Below are 22,998 nucleotides of genomic sequence, written 5' to 3'. Positions count from 1 at the left end.
GTACTAAAATTTAACGTAACTAAAATTATCTAGTAATATATAAAACACATCTATAATTAATAATTATTATCTCATATGAATGACAGGTTTAATAGTACTATTTTCTAAATATGCGTAAAGAGTGACTTATATAAAGAGGAAAGATTACAGAGCCGCCGACTTTTTGTTGGATAGTATAATCTGTCAGAGATTTAAAAATTACCCCCAGTATTTCAATTCCAAACCTATAGTACCACTGAAGATAATCTTTCTCCACAACATAACTCCTGAATAATATTCCAAAAATGATGACTGATATTGAAGGGCAGATTAGGGAATTGAAGGCACACTTAGTCGAGCTTCAATTGCAGCGCAAGTACCTGGATGAGAAATTCATTCAGCTTTTCAAATCAGCGTATGTTAAGATATACCACTCATTATCATCGTTGTATTCATGGCTATAATATTACTAACACCAATAACGGAATCATAATTTAGTCAACGCTAAAATTACGTTGAAAAGATATCAAAACAGTGTAGATAAAGAACCTGATATGGAATCTCCTGTCAAAATCATTGCGAAACATATAAAATCATTAAAGACCTATAATGAGTTGAGAGATGTTGGTTTAAAGCTTGCCCAATGCGTTGCAGATGAAAAGAACGTATCAATTGGCCAAATATTTGAGGAAATAGGTATTTCTATGAAAGATGAATAAATTGTGCTACATTTTTCTACTTACTTTAACATTATCTGAAAATTATCTCAATAATAAGTTCTGTAAGGGACATCGAGATATCATGATATCTAGAAAACTGGAGTATTCAAATTGATACTCTATTTTAACGAGAGAGGAGCAAAGACAAGATCTACGATAGAACTATAATTCAGTTACTATAAGAAAGGGAGAACATTGTTATGGTCAATAGTACTTTAAAGGTCTGCTCGATTGTAAGAGCTTCAAATAATAAAGAAGACTAATCGACAAAAATCATAATTAGTCAATGACTAATGTCAATAGAATATATTGACTAAAATATTTTATATAAATCGGTTAAATTTAATAATCACACTCGATTGGTGCTTTAATGCCTCTAAAGTAGAGGCGCAATGCGGGTTGCTATGACTCTCCTGTATCCTGTTGTATCCAACATGATTTACAGATTTTCGATTCACGTGACTTTGTGCCTTAATTGAGTAAGAAATCCGAATATCATCGCAATTAGAAGCCGATATACTTACTATAATATTATCAAAGTTGGACTGAAAAACTGTATCGTCTCCTTGTCCCGAACATCAAATACTTCATTTCATTAGCTCATTGAATAGAAAACTGAACTCTGGGCCTGACGAAACAAAGGTAGGAGCAAAATATAGTGCGAAGCTTCAAATGCTCTTATAGGTAAACATAGGCAAAAGCAAAGTTCTGGTCTCTTTTTGAACGCTGTATTCCTATAAGGTTACTAGAGTTTTAGGATTGCTAATAATATATCTATTATCAGCATAACGAAGTGTTTTTTTTTCTGATACAGAAGTTTTTTTAAAGAAGAGAAGGCTACAGAACAAGTGTCATAGATTGATAACCGGACTCAAAAATTTACTGAATAAAAGGTTTGAGGATAACTTTCAAGTGATATTAGTATCTTGGATTATATTTTTACGATTCTAGTTGCACACATTTTAATTATCTAGAAACAGTATCATGGGTAAATTTTGGTTTTGGCCAAAACATGATCACGATAATTCAACATTTGCCAATCAGGATGCGAAAGATTCGGAACAAATTAATTCCTCCAACTCCTTATTAGAAGAAGATTTTTCTCATATTTTAACTTATGAGGGTCTTGAGATTGATCCTACTGGAGCCATAGTAGACTATAATATCGATATTAATGAAGTACGTCGAAAGTCACAACTAAACACTGTCGAGACGCCCAAAGATACGATAAAGGAATATATACCCGAAGAATATGTGACAAATCAGAGTAAAGTCTCCCATAGCAGATACACAATCGCTCAGATTATTTTAGTAACTGATGTTGATGGAAACATACATTCTCTTAATAAAAATAATGGGGAACTACAGTGGACTTTACCTGGGTCGATTTTTCCTCCACTAATTAAAGTAGAAGCGGATGCATCTTTGGAGAATGAGATATTTATAATAGAACCATTTGATGATGGTAACATATATTACGCTGATGTTAGCGGGGGAATCCAAAAACTTCCAATAAATGTCAAGCAGCTGGCTTTATCATCACCAATACATTTAAGAATGAACTCCAGAATGGGAGCTGATAATGAATCCAAAATTGATGATAGAATTTATATTAGTTCTAGACGCTCAGTGATGTACAAAATTGATCTATTGAGTGGAAAAATTTTATCTAAGTTTGGTTTCGAGTCCCAACATGATAATCAAAGTTTCTATTCAATGCATGAAGATGACCAGGAAAGTGACTTAGACAATTCCTCTTTTAATGTGTTACTTACAAGAACCATTTACGAAATTAGAACGTACACAAAGGAAGGTGCGTCTTACAATATAACATATTCTGCATGGGACGAAAATTCCATACAGAGTTCCAACCCTCAATTTCAGATGCTTAAATCCGATACCAATAAAGTTGACTACATTCCCTTAAGTGATAAGTCAATTGTTGCAAGAAATCAGCTAAATGGAGATATGAAATGGAGGACTGAAATCCCAAATATAGCGATTGGGGTTTTTGAGATACTTCGTGACACAACAAATGGTGAACATATTCCAATTCAGTATCCATTAAAAGATGTTGATGTACCAAAACCAGACGATATAAAAAATCAAGTTTATTTCAATAGAGTAGATGGTAGTTCTTGGTATGCACTGTCAGGTACGAACTATCCATCTTTAGTAGGAAGTGCCTCATTGATCAACAATGAGCAGGATAATAACAACTACAGTGTTTTAGGAAGCATATCTGGTGTCCATACTCTTCAAAATCCTGATTACAATGTATTTTACGAAAACAACAGAGGTGTTTTGGGTTTACCTGCTATGAGTAGAAACACATTATTGTTGGACCCACCAAATTCTGTAGTAGATAGTGGTTTACCATCAGATCTGCAACCCCCATATATTGATGGCTCATATAATGATGAAATTTCAGAACAAGAAATGAGGATGCAGCTAAATAGATTGCGTAATGTATCCCATGGTTACTATGAAGAGTTAATGAGTAAATTATCTCAGATAATTGTGCTTTCTATGCTAGGAGTATTTGCATTGTCAACTTTTATTTTTATTTACTCTAGAGTAACAGGTATGCCGGTAAAGCATATGTGGTGGAATATAGTAAACATATTCAGAGCTAATAACAATACAATTACTGCCAAGAAAGTAACTGAAGAAGGTGGTCAGGTTGAGAAACGAAAGAGAAAACGAGGTGCCAGAGGAGGAAAAAAGAACAAGAAAAGCGCATTCATTAGTAACAATGATGATGAGTTGAGTAATAGAGTTTTGCAAGTGTCAGACAAAGTTTTGGGCTATGGGTCTTCTGGAACAGTGGTATATGAAGGAAAATTTCAAGAAAGAAGTGTTGCTGTTAAGAGAATGTTGGTGGACTTTTATGATATAGCATCCAAAGAGATTGAGCTGTTATCAGAAAGTGATGAGCACCCAAATGTTGTTCGTTACTATTGCTCAGAGGAAACAAGCAAATTTCTATATATAGCACTTGAATTATGTGATTCAAATTTGGAACAACTAATCGAAACGAATAATGTAATGAGACATGAACAAAGATTAAAAGATTATGAATTGGTGGACATATTAGCACAAATTACTCAAGGAATCGCTTACTTACATTCATTAAATATAATTCACCGTGATATAAAACCACAAAATATTTTGATATCAAAATCTAAGAAGAGGCTTCAAAAGCCCACTACAGGTAATGGAAATAATAAGACCAGAATCATGTTATCTGATTTTGGCTTATGTAAGAAGCTTGATTTCGAGCAATCTTCTTTCAAAACCAATATAAAAAATGCAGCAGGTACGGTTGGTTGGATGGCACCCGAATTGCTTATTGAAGATGAAAACAGTAATAAAATAAGTGTATCTCAAGAAATTGAGAAGATAGATGAAGTATATGACCCATATTTGAGGAGAAGATTGACAAAAGCAATAGACATATTCTCACTCGGTTGTGTTTTCTACTACGTTTTATCGGGAGGATCACACCCCTTTGGAGATAAATATACGCGTGAATTCCAAATCATAAATGGTAAAAAAGATTTCAAAGGATTAAAAGAAAATATGAAAGATAAGTCATTGGTATATGAGGCTGTAAATATTTTGAATCAATTACTTAATCATGATCCATCGAATAGACCCAGCGCTGAAGTAGTTTTGAGACATCCATTCTTTTGGTCAAAAGCAAAGAAGTTGGACTTTTTACTGAAGGTGAGTGACAGGCTGGAAATTGAAACCCGCGATCCACCCAGTGAATTACTAACCAAGCTCGAAAATAGATCAAGAAGAATAATACCACATCATGACTGGTGCAAATACCTCGATCCAGAATTCTTTGAAAACCTGATGAAATACCGCAAATACCAAAAGGAGAAAGTAGTCGACTTGTTGAGAGCGATAAGAAATGTTTACCATCACTATAATGACTTGCCAGAACACATAAGAGAAAAAATGGGGTCCATCCCTAATGGATTCTATGACTATTTTTCAGAAAAATATCCGCATCTATTAATGGAGGTTCATTTTTTGATTAATAAAACAATCAAGAATGAGAATTTATTCGAGGAGTTCTTTTGAAAAAGTATGCTATAATCATTTAATGAGGTAAATCGCATGTATATAATTAACGATTGAGCGGTCAACCTTGCATTACTGAATATTTTCATTTATAATTTATTTAATAAGTAGTACTAGAAAAGAACACATTTTATAAATATAAATATATGTACAAGATGATATTTCTAATCTTGTTGTAGTTGTTGTTGGTGTTGTTGTTGTGCAGCCAGCTTTCTTTCCTGCCTTCCTTTCTTCATGACTTGCTTCAGAGCGGCGCTATCTAATGGGTCTAGTAATTCAAAAGAACACATTAACCCCTCGCTAACACTCATAACAGCACCCCAGTTATCAAATTCTCCACAGTAGTTCGGGGCTGAAAACACAGTAACCAAACTCCTATCATTAAAAAATTCATAGCCATCTTCCACAACCATATGTGCTCTGCAAACTAAATCAAAACCAAATTTGTTCAAGAATTTATTGATAGCCACTTTATTGTAACAGTAGCTCACACCACGTTCATTATCTTCCCATTCATTAGGAGAATCGGTTGGATCTGACCATAATAAATCATTAATCAAACCAAAATCAGGTACGTCTGTAGGTCTGCTTACATGCCGAATTTCATCCATAGAATTCAGAACTGGTGATAAACCGCCATGGACACAAAAGATTTTTCCAGTGACAATAGCTGCTAGGGGCAGTGTATTGAATGTGTCAATAAAGGTTTTCCATGTTTTTATATTGCAACGTCTCTTACATTCATCATAAAAACCATAAACCCTAGTAACATTTGCACATTCGTGGTTGCCCCTCAATAAGAAGAAATTTTCTGGATATTTTATCTTGTAACAAAGTAGTAGTAGAATTGTTTCCAATGATTGTTTGCCTCTATCAACGTAATCACCTAAGAAAAGATAATTTGCCATTGGTGGGAAACCACATTTGGTAAATAACCTCAGTAAGTCGCCATACTGCCCATGAACATCCCCCACAATTTTTACCGATGGTGACAATTCTAATAATGCAGGCTGTGCTAAAAATATCTCTCTAGCTTTTTGACATATTTGTGCAATTTCCGAGTTTTTCAAACATACGTTTTTAGTTCTCTTAGCTGCATAACCAGCGTCCAGAAGTTTTTGTATTGTCTCATCAATATCAATTGGTTTAACAGGTTTCTTCTTTTTCGTATCAATACCTATCTCAGTTTGAGCTTCAGCGATAGCTACGTCAGATGAAATTGAAGGATATGCGTCAATCTGTAATTTAGAGTGCCCAGATTGATTAGAAGACATACTAGATTTCCTATATTTATCGTTGTTCAATTCAGCTAATTTGTCCCTATTTCCACCTATCGTATCCAAGTTGTTATTTTCTCCAGGTTGTGCTCCGAAATAATCCCCTCTATTGCCATCCAATACTGCTGCTGGTGAATGTAATGGAGTACTATATTCTGTATTGCCATTGGAACCAAATGATGACTTCCTACTAAGTAATGAGGAAGCCATTGAGTTTGTCCTGTGGAGAGATGATTTACCAATTGGTGTATCTCCACGATCAATGCCGCTGTTGTCAGACTTCCTTCTCATTCGAGAACTTGAAGACATAGAGCTAGTTCTTTGAAATTCTGTGGCGGATAAATTCCTGTCCCTACCAAAGGTATGGACAATGCTATTATCATTATTATTACTAATGCTGTTGTTATTTTCATCATCATCTGTAAGAGCATTTTCATCATATGCGAAAGAGTTTGCAGACGACAATGTTTTGCTGTTTCTTAAGATTGGTGGCTTCGGTTCTATCTGTATCATAGAAGGCGGCAGTTCACCATGGTTGTAACTAGACCTCCTAGAGCTCGACGCCCTGCGCGCGTTATTCATAGACGTTCCTGCCGTCAGATAATTATTACCTTCAGTATTATTCCCACCTGAATTCGATAGCCCACCAATGTTATTAGAAATGCTATTGTTGGCTGACATATTTTCAGTGCCTTTCCTTGTATCATTAGTACTCGCTAAAGGGGGTTCCTCAGTATTCAAAGCCTCTGAGGATGCACCGAAGTTGTGTATACTGCTTTTCCTTGAGTGTGTAGGTCGAGAAACATCCGAGTGTCGCGAACTTTGCGATCTCACAGACTTCGTCGACTGAGTAGTATCAGACTTCGACAGAGCAGGCGGCACAGCCACGTTGCTCAGTTTCTTGCCTTTCTTCTTGATGCTGGTCTTGGTCTTGGAAGATGTATTACCCATGATTTAATAATAATATGCACTAGGTTTCCTAAATACTTTCTGTTAGAGGGGATGCAAGTTCTAACAAATAAAAATAAGGTGATTCGTATAGGTTCTTGTTTCCGATAATCGGACAGCAAGGGAAAATAACTGCGAAAAGAAAATTGGTCAAACGTCTCAATCGGCAGTGAAGCTCTATAGGTTTTAGACTAACTCAGAAACTGTCTCACAGATACTTTCTAAAGAGTCACAATCAAGTAAAACTCCACCTATAACTCACTTAAAAAATCGAATTTTCGTACAGGGGAAAAAGGCTCCTGGGTCAAAATAAATGCTGCTATCCGCTGAACACTAATGTATATGCAAGTAATGCCCGCTATAACCGCTGTTTTCGCTGTTTTATTGATGCTATATTGCTGCAATTGCTCATAATATTGCTCTTCTTATGCTCACTCGCTTCTATTTTTTTTTTTTTGCACCTTTGGCCTCCTCAGAGCAATTTGGGAATGAAAAACTATGACGTCCTTAATGATATGACTATTTCTGGGATAATAAGTCAATTTGAATGCTGGCTCTTCAATGTTTGATATGCTGTTATAAGCGTCAATTGGTGCTGGTGGTACTCTTTATTGTGCAATATTAGTGGACGGTATTGTAAGAGATTCAGGGTAGTCGAGAAAGCAGTGATGGAATTGGCGGTACAGCGGACTGATACGGATGCTCTCAGTAGTAAAGTGAGTGCCATACACACAAAGTATCTTAGCGGTGGGATCAGCCAGCAGTTTGCGTATGAGGAAGTGTATGGAGAGTATTTGGCGTCGTTGCGGCAGGTGAGCAGGCGGGTTTTTGGAAAGTGCAGGTACAGTGGTGCGTCTTTCCCGGTTATGAACTATGGCACTTATCTGAGGACGGTAGCGATAGATGAACGTGTACTGGAGTTTTTGCAGTGTAATAGTGGCTCACAGGTCCAGATTGTAAATATTGGTTGCGGGTCTGATCTTCGGATGGTGTCTGTTCTGGCCAAACACAGCAATGTGAAGTATATCGATTTGGACTTCAAAGAGTCTGTGGAGTTGAAGAGACAAGTGCTGGAGAAATCGTCTACGTTATCCAGCTATCTCAAAAACGATAACTATGTGCTGAGAAGTTGTGATCTGAGAGATGTACCAGATACATTAGAATTGCTCAATGAAGAATGTAAGCCAGAATTACCTACCTTGATAATATCCGAGTGTGTACTATGTTATATGCCGGAGAAAGAGACACAATCACTGATTGATGGAATAATACGCTTATTTAAGAATGGTAGTTGGGTTTCCTATGATCCTATGGGAGGATCGGACAAAAACGACAGATTTGGTGTCATAATGCAGCAAAACTTGAGGGACTCAAGGCAATTAGAGATGCCTACATTGCTAATAAACAATTCGCCAGAAATATACGCTTCTAGATGGACCCCCAACTCAGATGAACAGTTTGAAAGAGTAGTGACTGATATGTGGACGTATTATAATGATAAGGTGCCAGCTGAGGAAAAGCAAAGGATAAAGAGATTACAATTCCTTGATGAACTGGAAGAACTGAAAGTGATGCAGAGCCACTATGTAATATTCTTCTGTAAATGGAACGCCAATCCAAACTGAGTTCTTGATGGATTAATTTCCCAGTTAGCCTGAAAGGACTTTGTCTTGTCTATAGAAATGATTTAAGTGTTCGTAAATAAAGTAAGGCAACTAATAATGGATCTTTATAGATGAAAAGAAAACTATACAAGCTATTATTTGATTTAGAATTAAATTATATTACAGTTATGTGGGAATAAACTAGTTCAAAATGGCGCTCGTTTGTAGTAATTTAGTCATGCTTCATTTCAGCCTTTTCATTAGTTAATTCCGGCCCTTCAGTTTCACTATCTATATTTACATCTTTTTCATCTGAGTCTTCATCTGTCTTATCAGTGCTTGGTACTTCCTTGAATAATGAAACAGCTCCCAAGAAAATTACAATGGTTAAAGGACCTAAAAGTGGCAAATAAACAGCAACTTTATGTTCTTGAGGGAAGAAATTTTGTTGGACCATTTCACCGTGGAAGAAAGCACACTCAGTCAATGCAACAAGTTGGTTAGACATGGACAATGCATAACTCCAATCTAGATCAGTTCCTTTTTCTGGGTTGTTCAAAAGGTCAACAATTTCAAGTCTTAAATCTAGCGCTTCAGTTACATTTCCCATAACTTCTTTGGGTATAGACATTTGCTGAAACTGTTTGGATAATTTCACCAGAGACCACAAGGTTTCTACTGATTTTTCAATGTTATTTAGTATCATAACTCTCTTGAATGATTCCACAGTGATATAAGGTGTGTTAAAATCGTCATTGATATCGACTAGGCCCAACAGCTTTGCCATATCGTTAGCAAATTGGTAGACAATTGGTTTTAAATACTCTTTTGAGATGACAGAGTGTTTTTTTAATGGGTATTTGTTGATTGCAACCACGCCCCATTGAGGAACAATGAAACTGTTCCAAGGATGTAACACGTCATCTGCCCTCTCATGGCCCTGGATATAATTCAAGCCATTTGGTGAAAACTCAGGATCTGGGTATACAATTGCTAAGTTAACAGATGAAGATTCTTTGAAGTCATTCATTGCGGACAAGTCTGACAGATCGATGTGGTGTGATAAGTCACTCACGCTAACTTCAGCAGAGTTGTTCAAGGAGTGTAAGTTTAGGTCGTTATGATAAATAATTGAAGTATCCACAGTAAAGTTTACAAGTGAGGTAATGAACTGTCTAAAAGGTGTGAAGTATTCTTTCAAAACTTCATCAATCTCCCAGGACACAGGCTGACTTCCACCGTTGAGTAAAGATATGCTGATGTGAATATCAGGTTTATATAGCACAGCCACTGAGTTTTGTGTTCTGTTCCAATAATTAGAAAACACATCCCATTCCATACCAAAGACGTGCTCAACCAATGTCTGTGCGACAAAGAAAGGTAGATCATTTGTAGCTACCGATTCGTCATCGTATAGTACAGTGACATGCTTTGTACCGAACCCAGGTACAAATCCACAGGATTCATCTAAAACAAGGTCGACCATGTAAACATCATCACCTGCTTCTTCTAACCCTTTCATTAGTTTCTCATCATATTGAAGTACCTGTAGTGACCATGCAACATCGTGTTCTCTTGTGTTCAAAAGATGATTCACTTGTACTTGTACGGCGTCATGGAGATCAGGGAACTTGTATAGGTCGCTTTTCAAATAAACTGGGATTACCATGTGTACATCTTGAAACACATTGTCATGTAAAGACTCAATGTATTGGGACGGTAGTGGTGCCCTGTAAATATTTGTCAGCTTATACCATAAGGGCACACCGACGGCCAAATAAAGCAACACAAAGCACACTCCAACGGCCTTCCTAAACCCAATGGTAGAGCTCATAACTAAAATCTATTGCTCTAGAACGCAATTATATCAACAACAATTCTGGATGACTAGATATCGAAAGAATGTAGGCAGCAAAACGTCTAGCAAGTCAATTCCAGAGGGGAGAAAATGTCTAAACAGCAACTTGAGATAAGCGTCTAGAGTACCAGATATGGAATCTTGTAGCAGATATGACTATGGCTAGTCAGGCATGCTATTTAGATGTTTCATTGTGTCCATTGTGCAATTCCTGCCTTTGATCGCATAGCTTCACCAATTTCTTTCCCAGTCGCGTTGTACTAAGATGTGAGTTAAGGCTCAGTGATAATAGCGATGAGCCATACTTATAGTTGGTAAACTAAAAACTTTGAAGTGAAGAAAGCTATGGCTTTTTGTAATCTAGGAGTAATAGAAAATATTCAAGGCAGAAATAAATCTCTGCAGTAAAAATGTTACGGTTTCAGAGATTTGCGTCGACGTATAATCAGCGTGCGGTGTTGCGTAAGTACCCTGTCGGAGGGATTATACATGGGTTTCAAGTTCGGAGAGCGGTACCAGTACCTGAGTTGAAACTTACTGCGGTGGATTTGATACATGAACAGACTGGTGCTGAGCATCTACATATCGACAGAGATGATAAGAACAATGTGTTCAGCATTGCGTTCAGGACTTTGCCACCTGATGCTACAGGTGTCCCGCATATATTGGAGCATACTACGCTATGTGGTTCCGAGAAGTATCCAGTGCGTGATCCTTTCTTTAAGATGCTAAATAAGTCGCTAGCAAACTTTATGAATGCCATGACTGGGCCTGACTATACATTCTTTCCCTTCGCTACTACCAACGCACGTGACTTTGTGAACTTAAGAGATGTATACCTTAACTCGACGCTTAGACCGCTTTTGAAGGAGCAGGATTTCTACCAAGAAGGTTGGAGACTTGAGCATTCGGAAGTCACCAATCCAAAAAGTGATATAATCTTCAAAGGTGTGGTTTTCAATGAGATGAAGGGTCAAGTATCTAATGCTGATTATCATTTCTGGTCACAGTTCCAACAAAATATCTACCCATCGCTAAATAACTCTGGAGGCGATCCCCAAAAGATTACAGATCTTCACTATCAGGACTTAGTTGACTTTCATCACGCAAATTATCACCCTTCAAATGCACGTACTTTTACTTATGGTTCGTTCCCTCTTGAAGACACTTTGAAAAAGGTAAACGAAGAATTCAGGGCATATGGCAAACGAATTATTAATAAGAAGCTTCCTAAACCTTTGGAATTAATTGAGACAAAGGAGTTAACGCTTGAAGGACAGATAGACCCAATGTTACCAGCCGAAAAGCAGACGAAGACATCCTTAACCTGGAAATGTGGTGAGCCTACTGATCTTTACGAGACATTTCTACTGAAAATATTAGGTAATCTATTACTGGATGGACATGATTCCATAATGTATAAGGGATTGATTGAATCTGGACTAGGACATGACTTTAGTGTTAACACTGGTGTCGAATCAATGACTGCTGCAAACTTCCTAACTGTTGGTATTCAAGGCTCTCAGAATGTAGAAGAGTTTAAGTCTAAAGTTTTTGATCTGTTTAAAGAATTTATTGAAAATGATGTTGACTCGAATAAAGTTGATGCTATTATACATCAATTGGAATTATCAAAGAAAGACCAAAAAGCAGATTTCGGGCTTCAAATTTTATACTCAATTCTTCCCGGATGGACCAACGGTATCGACCCAATTGAAGGACTTGAATTCGATGAATTGATAGGGAGACTCAAATCAGATTTCAAAGAGAATGGAACGAAGATCTTCAAAAACATATTAGATAAGTACATAATAGACCAACCATATTTCCATTTCACGATGAAAGGTTCGGAAGAGTTCAGTTCTAAGTTAGCAGCGGAAGAATCCACCAAATTGGACAAAAAGTTGAAAGAGCTAGACGAGACCGACCGGAAAGCTATTTTTGAGCGTGGATTATTGCTAGAGGCAGCTCAAAATCACAAGGAGGATCTGTCTTGCCTTCCAACTTTAGGTGTTGCAGATATATCAAGAAAGGTAGATACTTATGACTTGAACACAAATGCTAACATCACGGTCAGAAATACGGCAACCAATGGAATAAGTTATATTAGAGGCAAGAAGTTAATCAATGATATGATTCCATTGGAATTATACCCGTTTTTAAGCTTGTTTGCAGCCTCGTTGACCCATCTGGGCACCAAAACAACACCATATGGTGCAATTGACAACGAAATAAAACTACACACTGGCGGTATATCAACAAATATTTCTGTTAATGCTGATCCTACCACATTGCAGCCTAATCTGTACTTTGATATGAGCGGGTTTTCTCTGAACGAAAAATCGGACTACATATTCAATTTTTTAAAAACAATTTTAATGGAAACTGACTTTAGCACTCACAAGGATAAGCTAAAAGTGTTGATAAATTCTATTGCATCTTCGAATACATCGCATATAGCTGATTCTGGTCACACTGTTGCTAGATCGTTTGCCAGTGGTCATTTGAGTACGGTTGCTGCAATTCAAGAGCATATCTCAGGTGTCGAACATTACAAACTGATTTCTAGACTATGTTCCATTATGAATGACGATAAATTATTTCAATCAGAGGTTATAGATAAACTAGTGATGCTACAAAGAATAATAGTTAATTCTCAGAATATGGAATTTTTTGCGTCTGTTGACTGTCAAGCACAAGAGAATAAAATCAGAAAAGAGGTTGACTATTTTGTAAGCACTTTACCTAATACAAGCTCCGATATCTCAGGGGCTATTCAGACTGCGTGTGTGCCTAGATATTCAGACTCCCAAGTTTTAAACTTGATAAAATTTCCTTTCCAAGTCCATTACACAGCTCAAGCATATAATGGGGTTTCATACACCCATAAAGATGGTGCTGCACTACAAGTTCTTGCTAATATGCTGACATTTAAGCACTTGCATAAAGAAATTAGAGAAAAAGGTGGTGCATATGGTGGTGGAGCCACTTTCAGTGCCTTGTCTGGTATTTTTAGTTATTATTCTTATAGAGATCCAAACCCGTTGGCAAGTATCCAAACATTTGAAAAATCTGCCTCATATGTCTTAAATGATGCAAAGTGGACACAGTCTGACTTAGATGAGTCAAAACTTTCTATTTTCCAACAAGTCGACGCTCCTATTAGTCCTAAGAGCGAGGGATCCACATTCTTCAACTTAGGAGTTACTGATGAAATGAGACAAGTAAGACGGGAGCAGCTGTTGGACACTTCGTTGCTGGATATTCATAGAGTTGCAGAGAGGTATATTCTACCGAACAAATCTATCGCTACAGTCGTCGGACCAGGTATTGATGGGGAGACTGTATCTCCAAAATGGCATATCGAAGATATAAAGGTATGATGATGATTACCCATGATACTTTCAGAAATTACACTGTACATAGACTATATAATAATATCATGTAATTATTTCAAAGCTGCAATAGTAGTGCAAAAGATAAACATTCATGACTCTTTACTAAACCCAGATTGGCTTGCCTCTTTCCTCTAGTCTTACTGCTAAAGCTCGAACTTGTTCATCCCAATCCACTAATCTATTCTTCATCTTCAATATTTGTTCTTCGTTGATTATTCTTGGTTGTACCCACGTTACAGTAACTAGTTCATTCACCTGATCAATGGAACCCTTCAGAAGTTTCAAACTTATCGCTTTAATGACAAGGTGTTCTACTTGATCTTTTTCAATTTGTGTGGCATCTGCAACATCTTGGAATGATAGAAGCCTGATATTCTTTGCAAAAATGCATTCAACCAAGCTCATCAAGCGTATCTTTTGTCTCAAAAATGTCTCGTTTTGAGCTAAAATAAGTGTTTTTGGCATCTGCACACTGATTAGTTTATCAAACTTTTCTAAGTCACCCACTGTTAGAGCATTGAGTAGATCTGCAATCCAATGGTAATCCTTTCTTTCATTGATTAGGTTCATAATTGGGTGTTGTAATAATTCACCGAAGTTGTAAATCTTTTCCCCCAAAAGAGCAGCAACGCAAAGGTCATACGCTAGTTCAAAGCTTGGCTCTTTATTGATGATAGTTAATTCATTGTCATCCTCCAGAGTTGATAGATATAGGAGAGATGTGTAATAGAATGAACTAAAATCCTCTTTCAATTTATAGTATTCCGCATTAGCAGAATAAAATGAGCTGGTCAGCAATAATGGAACGTTATCCTTAAAATCAAGTGTTTTCTCTAGAACATCTAGCATATCTCTGGCCTTCAAAAGTTCCTTCTTATGCAAGTACAGTCTTGCAATCTCAATATCAATGAATAAAAATGCATTATCGTGATTATTTAGACCATCGTTTCTGGTCTTCTTAGAGTCTATATCCTCCAAAGTCTGCTTTAGATGGGTCAAATACTTCAATGCTTCATCGCTGTCACTTATGGTCTGTAATGCGACCAAAAGATACTGCACCAGAGACAATTCGTTTATATTCTCCTGGAATTTGACGATAAAGGTGTCATAAATACGCAGTCTTAATGGCTTGGACCTCTCATCCATGAAAAAAACGTTCAAGTTTTGAGTCAATTGATGCCATAACTTGTTCTCATAGTCATGTTCAAACTTGTCAAATAGATAGCTGAGCTCAGGATCAGCCTCTATGCGCAAGGTGCTCAATATAGTATCAACCTCGTGTCCAACCATTCTCACAATATGTCTGTGCCTATTTTTGTTTCTTTCAAGTACTTGTGACCGGATAAATTTTCTACCAAACTTTGAAAAGCAAACGTCCAAACTAAACCGCTATTAATAAGTACCTGATATTGTGGTTAGTTATCATATACAGAAGTCCGGTGTCCTTCCAACAAGTTCACAACTACTGCTACTCTTTAAAACGCTAAAAGGGAGCTCATCCTGCGAATCTGGGAAAAGCCCTACGGTGTGGCAAATTAATAGTGTCGTTTTTAATGATGATAATATGAAATATTGTGTGAAGTCAGTTGTTCTGATGGCAATCAAGGACTTTCATGGGAGCAGAGTGGTAGTTTCTGTGGTATATTTTAAATGCTAAATGATAAACATGTTGCAAAGCTTCTTTTATGTATGGTATATATTTATACTTATAAGGGAGCTTCCATTATGGTACTGTGTGAACTAATTCGACTGTGAACTTCGATCTTAGCTTCTATTTATCCTTTCTTACTTGTCTCCAAGCATTCAGTGACTCTCTTGAGAAATCTATCATTGCTTTTGTAACTTGACGAAGCATGTTTCCCCACCTTTGTTCTAGTTTTGTTGAGACGTGTTCTAGACTGCGCAAGGTGGATTCATTCACGTCTTCTATATCTCTTAGGACAAGCTTTTGCACATCCTCGAGTTTGTCGAGTTCCCTCTGTAAGATTTTGATTTCTTGTTTCCTTTCTGCTTCGGTTAGAAGGCTTGGATCTAGTTCTCGTGCAGACCTGTCTCTTCTTCTAGATAGCTTCTTCCTGACTTTAATCTTGTTAGCGTTGATAGTGGACGCATGTAGAGAACTTGATAGTTGTTCGATGTTTTCCTCGTCATCAGATTTATGATGTTCCTGTTGCGGGGTATCATGGTCAGCGTGAGTCTCATCGTGTGCAGATTCTTCCCCTTCAGAAGTGTAATCGACTTTTGAGTATGGAGAATCTGGTACATCGCTGATGGGTTCCTGGTTAGAATACTTTCGTGACTCAAGTATTGTGCTCTGATTTATGACATTAGTCATGGTTTTAATGTGATCGTCTAAATCTAGCAATGCTCGCAGTCTCTTTTTGTTTTTATCCATAGTAATTTCAACGATTTCGTACTGCAAATATTTGGCCTTGCGGAAGCCTAAGACACGTTTACAGTCCTCTAGCAACTGTATGAACTCGTACAATGGTTCTTCTAGATTCACTATATGTCTTTCGCTCAAGATTTCATCCGTGACATAGCTCACGTCGAAAGCATGACCCACTTTTTCAATTAGCATGCTACTCGATCTGTCTTCATTTTCGTTCCCATCGCTGCTTATGATAGCATTCTCAATGCTAAAAGAATTGTAATGCACACCTAGCTCACTGTGCAGCCCACCAATAAGTTTCAAGTGGTTTTCCAATTGCTTGACCGTTTTGTGGAGATTCTTGTAGTTAATCTTGTACTCCCAGAACTTCTTCTCAAGCTTGTTAAACTTGTTCTCCAATTCGGTGTTAGTCGGTATGAGGGGGTTTAGGATGCTTGTGTTTGTAGCTACTTTTGAGTTCGGTGCTGGCAATAACAAGTGTAATGGACTCGGTTTGGTAGGGTTTAGTGGTGGCGCCAGCCTATTGTCGTGTGGTAGTATTAGTATGGGCGCCGAGTTCAGCACATCCTTCCAGATAATCTCACAGTCCAGAAATTTTTTAAACACAATATGGTTGGCAATGTCTGGTACCTCGTAGCACTCGTTCAGAAACCGGCACAACGTGCGTTTCCGGGAGTCGATGATCCGTGTGTCAATAGACTTCTTGAATATATAGTTCATAATAGAGTGTTTTGGCGGCAAAGGCGGTACTACTACAGTTGGCAGCAGTAGCGTGAGGTTCTTTCGCAAGGAGTAAAACTCGGAGTACCGCCGCACAGTCTTGAATCCGTCCAGCTCGATCACATAGCCAATAGCGTGCTTGCCCCAGGGGTCCTTGTAGTCACCGGCCTCCTTGATCTGTATAGGGCCTGAGCTGTCCACAGGAATCTTAAATAAGGAGTCTGTTCCAGTGGCCCGCACTGGAACAGACACAAAGGGCTCTTCAGCAGCCTTGTACAGCGTCTGCGTCAGTATGTCCACATCCTCATCCCTAATATCGCTGTTCTCGTTGCTGTCCTCATCTTCGTCCTCGCCCTCACCTGCAGCGCCTGTAGCGCCTGTAGCACCTGCAGCAGTGCCAGCAACCACACCCGCACCATCTGGAGTACTAGCACCTTGCTGTTCCCCAGGCGCAGGCTGCGCCAACTTCAGCACCGCCTGCTGACCACCAGGGGCACTCGCTATCCCAGACGCAAACATATGTGTGGTGCCCACAAATGGGTTATTGTCCTCCTCCTCCAGGTCTTCGTCCCTGCCGCCACGTTTCCGTGACTTGTTCTTCATTGTATGCTGTTCGTTTATCTGTTACTTCTATGTTCAACTCCAGAATATGGTTGTGACACCTCTTAAAGCTCCTTTTGACACCTTTTCGGCCTTTTTCTCCCTTTAAGATGAGCTTGCAAGCCAAACTAATAACAAACTAGTGTCACAGCAGCAAGTGCAAGATGGATCAAGGTATGTTTATGTTGTGGTGTGATGTTGTTCTGTAGTGCTGGGTCGCGACCCTGTCATGAATATGGTGTGTGTGCAGTTGACTAACTATAAACTTGCAAGTCGCACAGTTGGGATGTAAGGCTATGGCCCTCTCGCTGGACAGAAAGCCACTGGGGGCCACTGGGGGCCACTGGGGGCCACTGGGGGGCCACTGGAGGAGCTTGGGAGATATGATACAGTTATAGTGAAGGCCTCTGATATGGGCGATGAGATGCAGCAGGAGGTGTTCCGCATCGCTGAGGAAGCCATGCGAGAGCACACGCTAGAGCGGGAGATTGCGAGTGTGATCAAGAAAGAGATGGACTCCCGGTATGGCCACACCTGGCATGTCATTGTGGGTAGGAGCTTCGGCAGCTACGTTACGCATGAGAAGGGCAAGTTTGTGTACTTCTATGTGGGACCTCTGGCGCTGCTGGTGTTCAAGACATAAGGTCAGGCGTTGGGCCACAAAGGAAAGAAAGGATGCTCAAAAGAGCCAGACGTGGATATATAACTTCATGAAACATATGTAGCCGCATATAAAATAGATGCACAGACTTTGTATACTATTAGTGTCAGATACAGCTATCATGTGATGTGTCGTCCTGCCAATGCGGATGTCACCGGTAAAAAGTTGGGTGCGAAGCTCCGATTAACAATGGCAATGGCTAGTAGCTACAATACAGGACGTTAAGAGTACATATTGAGGCAGTGCAGGCATTCAAAGCACCATCTAGTACGCTAGGCTACCACTGATAATTGTGCTAGGTACTCTGAATTGTGGGATAAGCGTGTCAGTGGTACTGGAGAGGACTGGGAAAAGGATGTCGAAGGTTAGCAAGGAAGGGAAGAAGAAGGCTGGGCGGAAGATTATTGACACTGAGGCCAAGAATAAGCGTACGGCGCAGAACCGGGCTGCGCAGCGGGCGTTTCGGGAGCGGAAGGAGGCGAAACTGCGGGCTTTAGAGGAGACTATAGTGGTTTTGAAAGGAATGAACAGCAAGAAGAATAGTGAGACGGAGTACTTGAAGGAGTGTCTGAGTGAGTTGCTTACGGAGGTGACCAAGTACAGGCCTGCTAACGAGAAGGACCAAGGGATTCTCAAGAGGTTGAAGGAGATCAAGGCCGATGACTTGAAAAGCGTTGAAGTTGTGCCCGAGCAGCCGAGCGCGACTAACTTCATGAACAGCCCTACGAACATCACCACAGCGGGTTCCGATAAGCAAGCGGATAAAACTTCCAGTAAGAAGAGCTCTCCTCATGTTAAGCTGGAGTCCAATACATCTTCTGTGTCGGTTACTTCGGAGGAAAGAGGAGTTTTGTCGCACACACCCACCACTACGAACACATCGTTTGACACTTCCCCCTCAGTGATTAACGATCTACAAAGAACAGCGGCCAACAGGCTGGAGTCTACTGGATCGTGGATGGACTCGATATTTGACCAGGATTCCAAGCTGTCAAACTTAATGAACGACCAATCTTTCTACCCATTTGATAACATCAGCTTTGGCAATTCCCCTGTAATAACGAACAACTGGGGAGAGAACGATATGGTCGCTAAGCAAGCTGGGCTAGAGTCCTTCAATTTTGCTATCTCCAACAGCAACAGCACGTTCGGTTTGCCTGCGATAGCCACGGACATAAGCGACATAAACGACATTAACGACACGACGACACGGATAGAACCGCAATTAGCATTCCCTGGGGAGGACATCAAGTACTCCAGGGAGAACATGGTGATGAGGAGAGAGAGCTCTGCAATGAACAACGGTGGCATCCTAGATACGGTGATAAACTCGCCGATACCCATGCTCGATGACAACTCGGAGGATATCCTCGGGGATTTCACATGTAGTTGCCAGAACAAAGCTAACAGCTGTCCTACACGTCAATTGGAGAACGAGGCTAAGGCAACCCCCGTGGGCAAGAAGATAGCAGACATGAACCTGGACGATGTGGAGCTACGGTGTGAGCTTCTGACGCAACATATAATATACAGAGAGCCCTTGAGCACAGTGCTACAGCTCTTGAAGCGCACACGACATGAGAGGGACGCAAGGAGCAGCGAAGGCAAGCCGGTACTGCGGTGCGAGGATATCTGCGGTACTGTGGGGCCCAGTATCGGATACGACTCGCTCGATTTCGAGAACTTGTGTGCTGAGCTGATGAACAAAGCCAAAATATCTGACGATGGCGACGGCACGGACATAGTACCAAAGCGGCACGTCGTGATCAAAGCGGGAGACCTGCAACGCACCCTCGCAAAGCATATCTCTTCATAGGCTCTGCACGGGAAGCTCTCCCTTTTCAATAATGCATAGCGGCGTATATAGTACATACATAAATCAATTCACATTCACTAAAACGTTTTCGCAATTAGCCACGGCGATACCACACATGGTGCAAATACACATATAAAGGCAAAAACGGATACATAAGCATGTATATCGGGCACAGTGCCAGAGGAGAGTCTATAACAGTATTGCATATCATGTGACTCTTCCATTTTTTCTTGTCGATAATGGAAGTGAGGAACCATCGAAGCAGAGAATATAGGACCGCCTACGGTGATTTCTGTGGGATGAACGGTCTTTTCTTGATCTTTGCTTTCTTTGCCAAGATGACTACCGCAGGAGGCGAGAAAAATGGAAGTTTTGCAAAAAAGTGAAAAACTTTCGAACAATGCAGGCAATAGCCAACAATGGAGGGGTTCAATTAATAAAAGGAGTTGTATTTAGTAATCCATAAGGTGGTACAAGCAGGACGACAGAGGAGAGAGTGTGTGGGAACGATGCATTCTTTGTTCAAGGAGGATTACTCGGTGACGAAGGAGGCGTCTGAGCCCGAGGCAGACGAGAGCATTGATGTGAATATGGCTGGGCTGTCGCTGACGTCGTCGATGGGCGATGGGTCTGCGTTGCACATATCAAGTCCCGGGCCTTCTAATGCTACTGTGCAGACGATCAAACGGGAGGTTACGCACGGGGACGAGTCTCCTCAGGGTGATTCGGATGATATAAATGCGCAGCATAGCAGGGCGATGAGTGAGCACAGGCCCAGCATAGTTGCTTTGAAGATGTCTTTGAAGGAAGTTGCTGAGGCAGCGGCGGCGAAGCGTAAGAACCTGCCTTTCCGGACAATAAATAATGTGATGGACTCTCAGCGGAGTTCCATTTCGTCGTCCAGGGATGAAATATTTGTGGATGCTAGTCCGTCGCCAGTTGTGACACGAACAGCCTCAATTGATATTCCGCGCTCTGAAGATGGGAGACGTTCTAGTAATAGGCTGGTGAACTCTAAGCCGTACCTGTACAACTATGAACCGTCGGGTGTTCCTGTTGGCGACCCTGATGGAGGCATGTTGCAAGGCACAGACGTTGTGCTGAATCAGGAGTTGTTGGAACAAGCTCTCAAACGTGATATGAAGAGGAAAAGGGCGGACACCATGCAATCTTCTACTGTGGAACTAAATAAGAAGGTCGATACCAATACTTCGAAGAACAGTAACCATACTGAAATAATGAAAAACCCACCTGAAACTGCGGAGCCAACGTCTGCCACTGCTGCAATGATGATGAGATTATATGGGGATCGTACTTTGCTGAACCAACAGATTACGAAACAAAAGGAAGATGAGAATAAATACAGTCATACTATTACTAATGCTGCTTACAAGAAGCTGAAACCATTTTCTGGAGTGAAACGAAAGATACTATCCAATCCAAATTTAAACTTACAACCATTAGAACCAATTAGACCAAATGAGCCTCCTACATCAGGTCAAAGAACTCCTAATAATAGCGCCCATGTACATAGTGAAAGCCCTTCCCCTGATCGTACAAACGTAATACTGAAATGGAGGGATTCTCAAAATCAATCCAATAATAAGGAACTTAAAGTTTATCTTGTTAGTAATGAAATATGCGCTTCCTTGAAAAATGATGACAAACTCTTCGCAGAGGGTAAGCTACTAGCTACTGATAATTCTCAATTCAATAAGATTCCTTTAAGTTATGACTCACACAATAATGAATGGTATGTTCCTGATTTATATTTACCTCAGGGTATTTACCGACTGCAATTCTTGGTTAACGGTAACCTGGTGCATTCTGATTTCTTACCAACAGCTACTGATGATCAGGGAAACATTATGAACTGGTTTGAGGTCTTGAGGGGTTATGATCGAATTGAACCGTATAGAGATGAATCCGAGATTCAAAGTGATTATACAAGTTCTGTGGATACAACATTAGAAGGTATGGAAAACAATGGTTTTCAGGGCAGTTCGGACAATAGTACCACAAGTATGAGAAACAATAATCCCGTGGCTCTAAATCTACAGGCACCTGCTCCCAGCAAGGCACAAGCGTCGCGCAACTCTTCATATTATTCAGCAAAGAGCTTTGAAAAGTCTATAACCCAATTTTCCGACTATACTGGTGTTAGTAGAACTAACTCCATGGTCAGTGCGGTTAGTCCAATTAATAATGCGAATACTCGTGATAACGATTTGGAGTTCTTTCCTCCTATAAAACCCAAGGTTTATGAATATTCAAACAATATTCCAGCCCTTTTCAGAATATCCTGTGACATGGAAGATGTGGATGATGATAATGGTACCGAAAATAACCCACGAGCATTTTATGATCGCCCTAGCTTTACTAATAGAGTTGTGGATTGTAATCAGGATGCTCTATTTGGTGATTTGCAGAAGGGGGGGAAAATGGATGCTGAAGAAGCTGAGAATCTATTCTTGAAGAAATACCAGGTTCCAGATTTACCGGTATATCTAAACTCTACTTATCTGAACAAAATATTTCATGAATTCCATCAAGTGGCAGGCCCATCAACTCAGGACTCTAGCATCAATCATATCATACCTCATGTGAATTTGAAGCACTTACTAACGAGCAGTATCAGAGATGGTATTGTTAGTGTAGCATGTACTACTAGATATGCTGGTAAGTTTATAACACAAGTTATATACGCTCCTTGTGGGAATGATCAGCTAGAGAGTAAAGAATAAAAAGATATGACTACTGACTTACATTCATTTTTTATTCTTCATTTGAATTATAATTATAAAATAAATTATATAGTCAATAATTACTTGCATATGCTTACCTATCTATTTATACTTTATGATAAACTCATATTTTGCAAACTTCACACATATAATTTTGATCAGCAGGATGTTAATTTACGCATTTATT

At 39.5% G+C, this 22,998-nt stretch overlaps 11 protein-coding genes across 11 annotated transcripts; 7 read left to right on the top strand and 4 right to left on the bottom strand.

Annotated features, from left to right (window-relative positions):
• Positions 1-284: 284 nt before the first annotated feature.
• SAE3 (Sae3p) lies at positions 285-698 on the top strand (the record flags this gene model as incomplete). The annotated part of the gene is made up of 2 exons (XM_002999493.1): positions 285-394; positions 503-698. The coding sequence occupies 2 exons, from the start codon at positions 285-287 to the stop codon at positions 696-698; spliced, it is 306 nt and encodes a 101-aa protein (XP_002999539.1).
• Positions 699-1,682: 984 nt separating this feature from the next.
• IRE1 (bifunctional endoribonuclease/protein kinase IRE1) lies at positions 1,683-4,793 on the top strand (the record flags this gene model as incomplete). Its single annotated transcript, XM_446111.1, has 1 exon — positions 1,683-4,793. One exon carries the CDS (start codon positions 1,683-1,685, stop codon positions 4,791-4,793), a length of 3,111 nt encoding a protein of 1,036 aa, XP_446111.1.
• Positions 4,794-4,957: 164 nt separating this feature from the next.
• Positions 4,958-7,021, bottom strand: PPZ2 (salt homeostasis regulator; the record flags this gene model as incomplete). The annotated part of the gene is made up of 1 exon (XM_446110.1): positions 4,958-7,021. The coding sequence occupies one exon, from the start codon at positions 7,019-7,021 to the stop codon at positions 4,958-4,960; it is 2,064 nt and encodes a 687-aa protein (XP_446110.1).
• Positions 7,022-7,686: 665 nt separating this feature from the next.
• On the top strand, positions 7,687-8,643 carry PPM1 (leucine carboxy methyltransferase; the record flags this gene model as incomplete). Its single annotated transcript, XM_446109.1, has 1 exon — positions 7,687-8,643. One exon carries the CDS (start codon positions 7,687-7,689, stop codon positions 8,641-8,643), a length of 957 nt encoding a protein of 318 aa, XP_446109.1.
• A 211-nt stretch (positions 8,644-8,854) lies between these two features.
• Positions 8,855-10,456, bottom strand: GPI17 (GPI-anchor transamidase GPI17; the record flags this gene model as incomplete). The annotated part of the gene is made up of 1 exon (XM_446108.1): positions 8,855-10,456. The coding sequence occupies one exon, from the start codon at positions 10,454-10,456 to the stop codon at positions 8,855-8,857; it is 1,602 nt and encodes a 533-aa protein (XP_446108.1).
• A 434-nt stretch (positions 10,457-10,890) lies between these two features.
• CYM1 (pitrilysin family metalloprotease) lies at positions 10,891-13,863 on the top strand (the record flags this gene model as incomplete). Its single annotated transcript, XM_446107.1, has 1 exon — positions 10,891-13,863. The coding sequence occupies one exon, from the start codon at positions 10,891-10,893 to the stop codon at positions 13,861-13,863; it is 2,973 nt and encodes a 990-aa protein (XP_446107.1).
• A 117-nt stretch (positions 13,864-13,980) lies between these two features.
• Positions 13,981-15,168, bottom strand: RPN9 (proteasome regulatory particle lid subunit RPN9; the record flags this gene model as incomplete). The annotated part of the gene is made up of 1 exon (XM_446106.1): positions 13,981-15,168. The coding sequence occupies one exon, from the start codon at positions 15,166-15,168 to the stop codon at positions 13,981-13,983; it is 1,188 nt and encodes a 395-aa protein (XP_446106.1).
• Positions 15,169-15,649: 481 nt separating this feature from the next.
• On the bottom strand, positions 15,650-17,593 carry SNX41 (Snx41p; the record flags this gene model as incomplete). Its single annotated transcript, XM_446105.1, has 1 exon — positions 15,650-17,593. One exon carries the CDS (start codon positions 17,591-17,593, stop codon positions 15,650-15,652), a length of 1,944 nt encoding a protein of 647 aa, XP_446105.1.
• A 161-nt stretch (positions 17,594-17,754) lies between these two features.
• Positions 17,755-18,233, top strand: DYN2 (dynein light chain; the record flags this gene model as incomplete). Its single annotated transcript, XM_446104.1, has 2 exons — positions 17,755-17,764; positions 17,983-18,233. The coding sequence occupies 2 exons, from the start codon at positions 17,755-17,757 to the stop codon at positions 18,231-18,233; spliced, it is 261 nt and encodes an 86-aa protein (XP_446104.1).
• Positions 18,234-18,606: 373 nt separating this feature from the next.
• Positions 18,607-20,067, top strand: CAD1 (Cad1p; the record flags this gene model as incomplete). The annotated part of the gene is made up of 1 exon (XM_446103.1): positions 18,607-20,067. The coding sequence occupies one exon, from the start codon at positions 18,607-18,609 to the stop codon at positions 20,065-20,067; it is 1,461 nt and encodes a 486-aa protein (XP_446103.1).
• Positions 20,068-20,576: 509 nt separating this feature from the next.
• SIP1 (Sip1p) lies at positions 20,577-22,811 on the top strand (the record flags this gene model as incomplete). Its single annotated transcript, XM_446102.1, has 1 exon — positions 20,577-22,811. The coding sequence occupies one exon, from the start codon at positions 20,577-20,579 to the stop codon at positions 22,809-22,811; it is 2,235 nt and encodes a 744-aa protein (XP_446102.1).
• Between the last annotated feature and the right edge of the window lie 187 nt (positions 22,812-22,998).

Source organism: Nakaseomyces glabratus, chromosome F (assembly GCF_010111755.1).
Source record: "Nakaseomyces glabratus chromosome F, complete sequence".
NCBI classification, from domain to species: Eukaryota; Fungi; Ascomycota; class Saccharomycetes; order Saccharomycetales; family Saccharomycetaceae; genus Nakaseomyces; species Nakaseomyces glabratus.
This window is presented reverse-complemented; position numbering and strand designations above follow the sequence as displayed.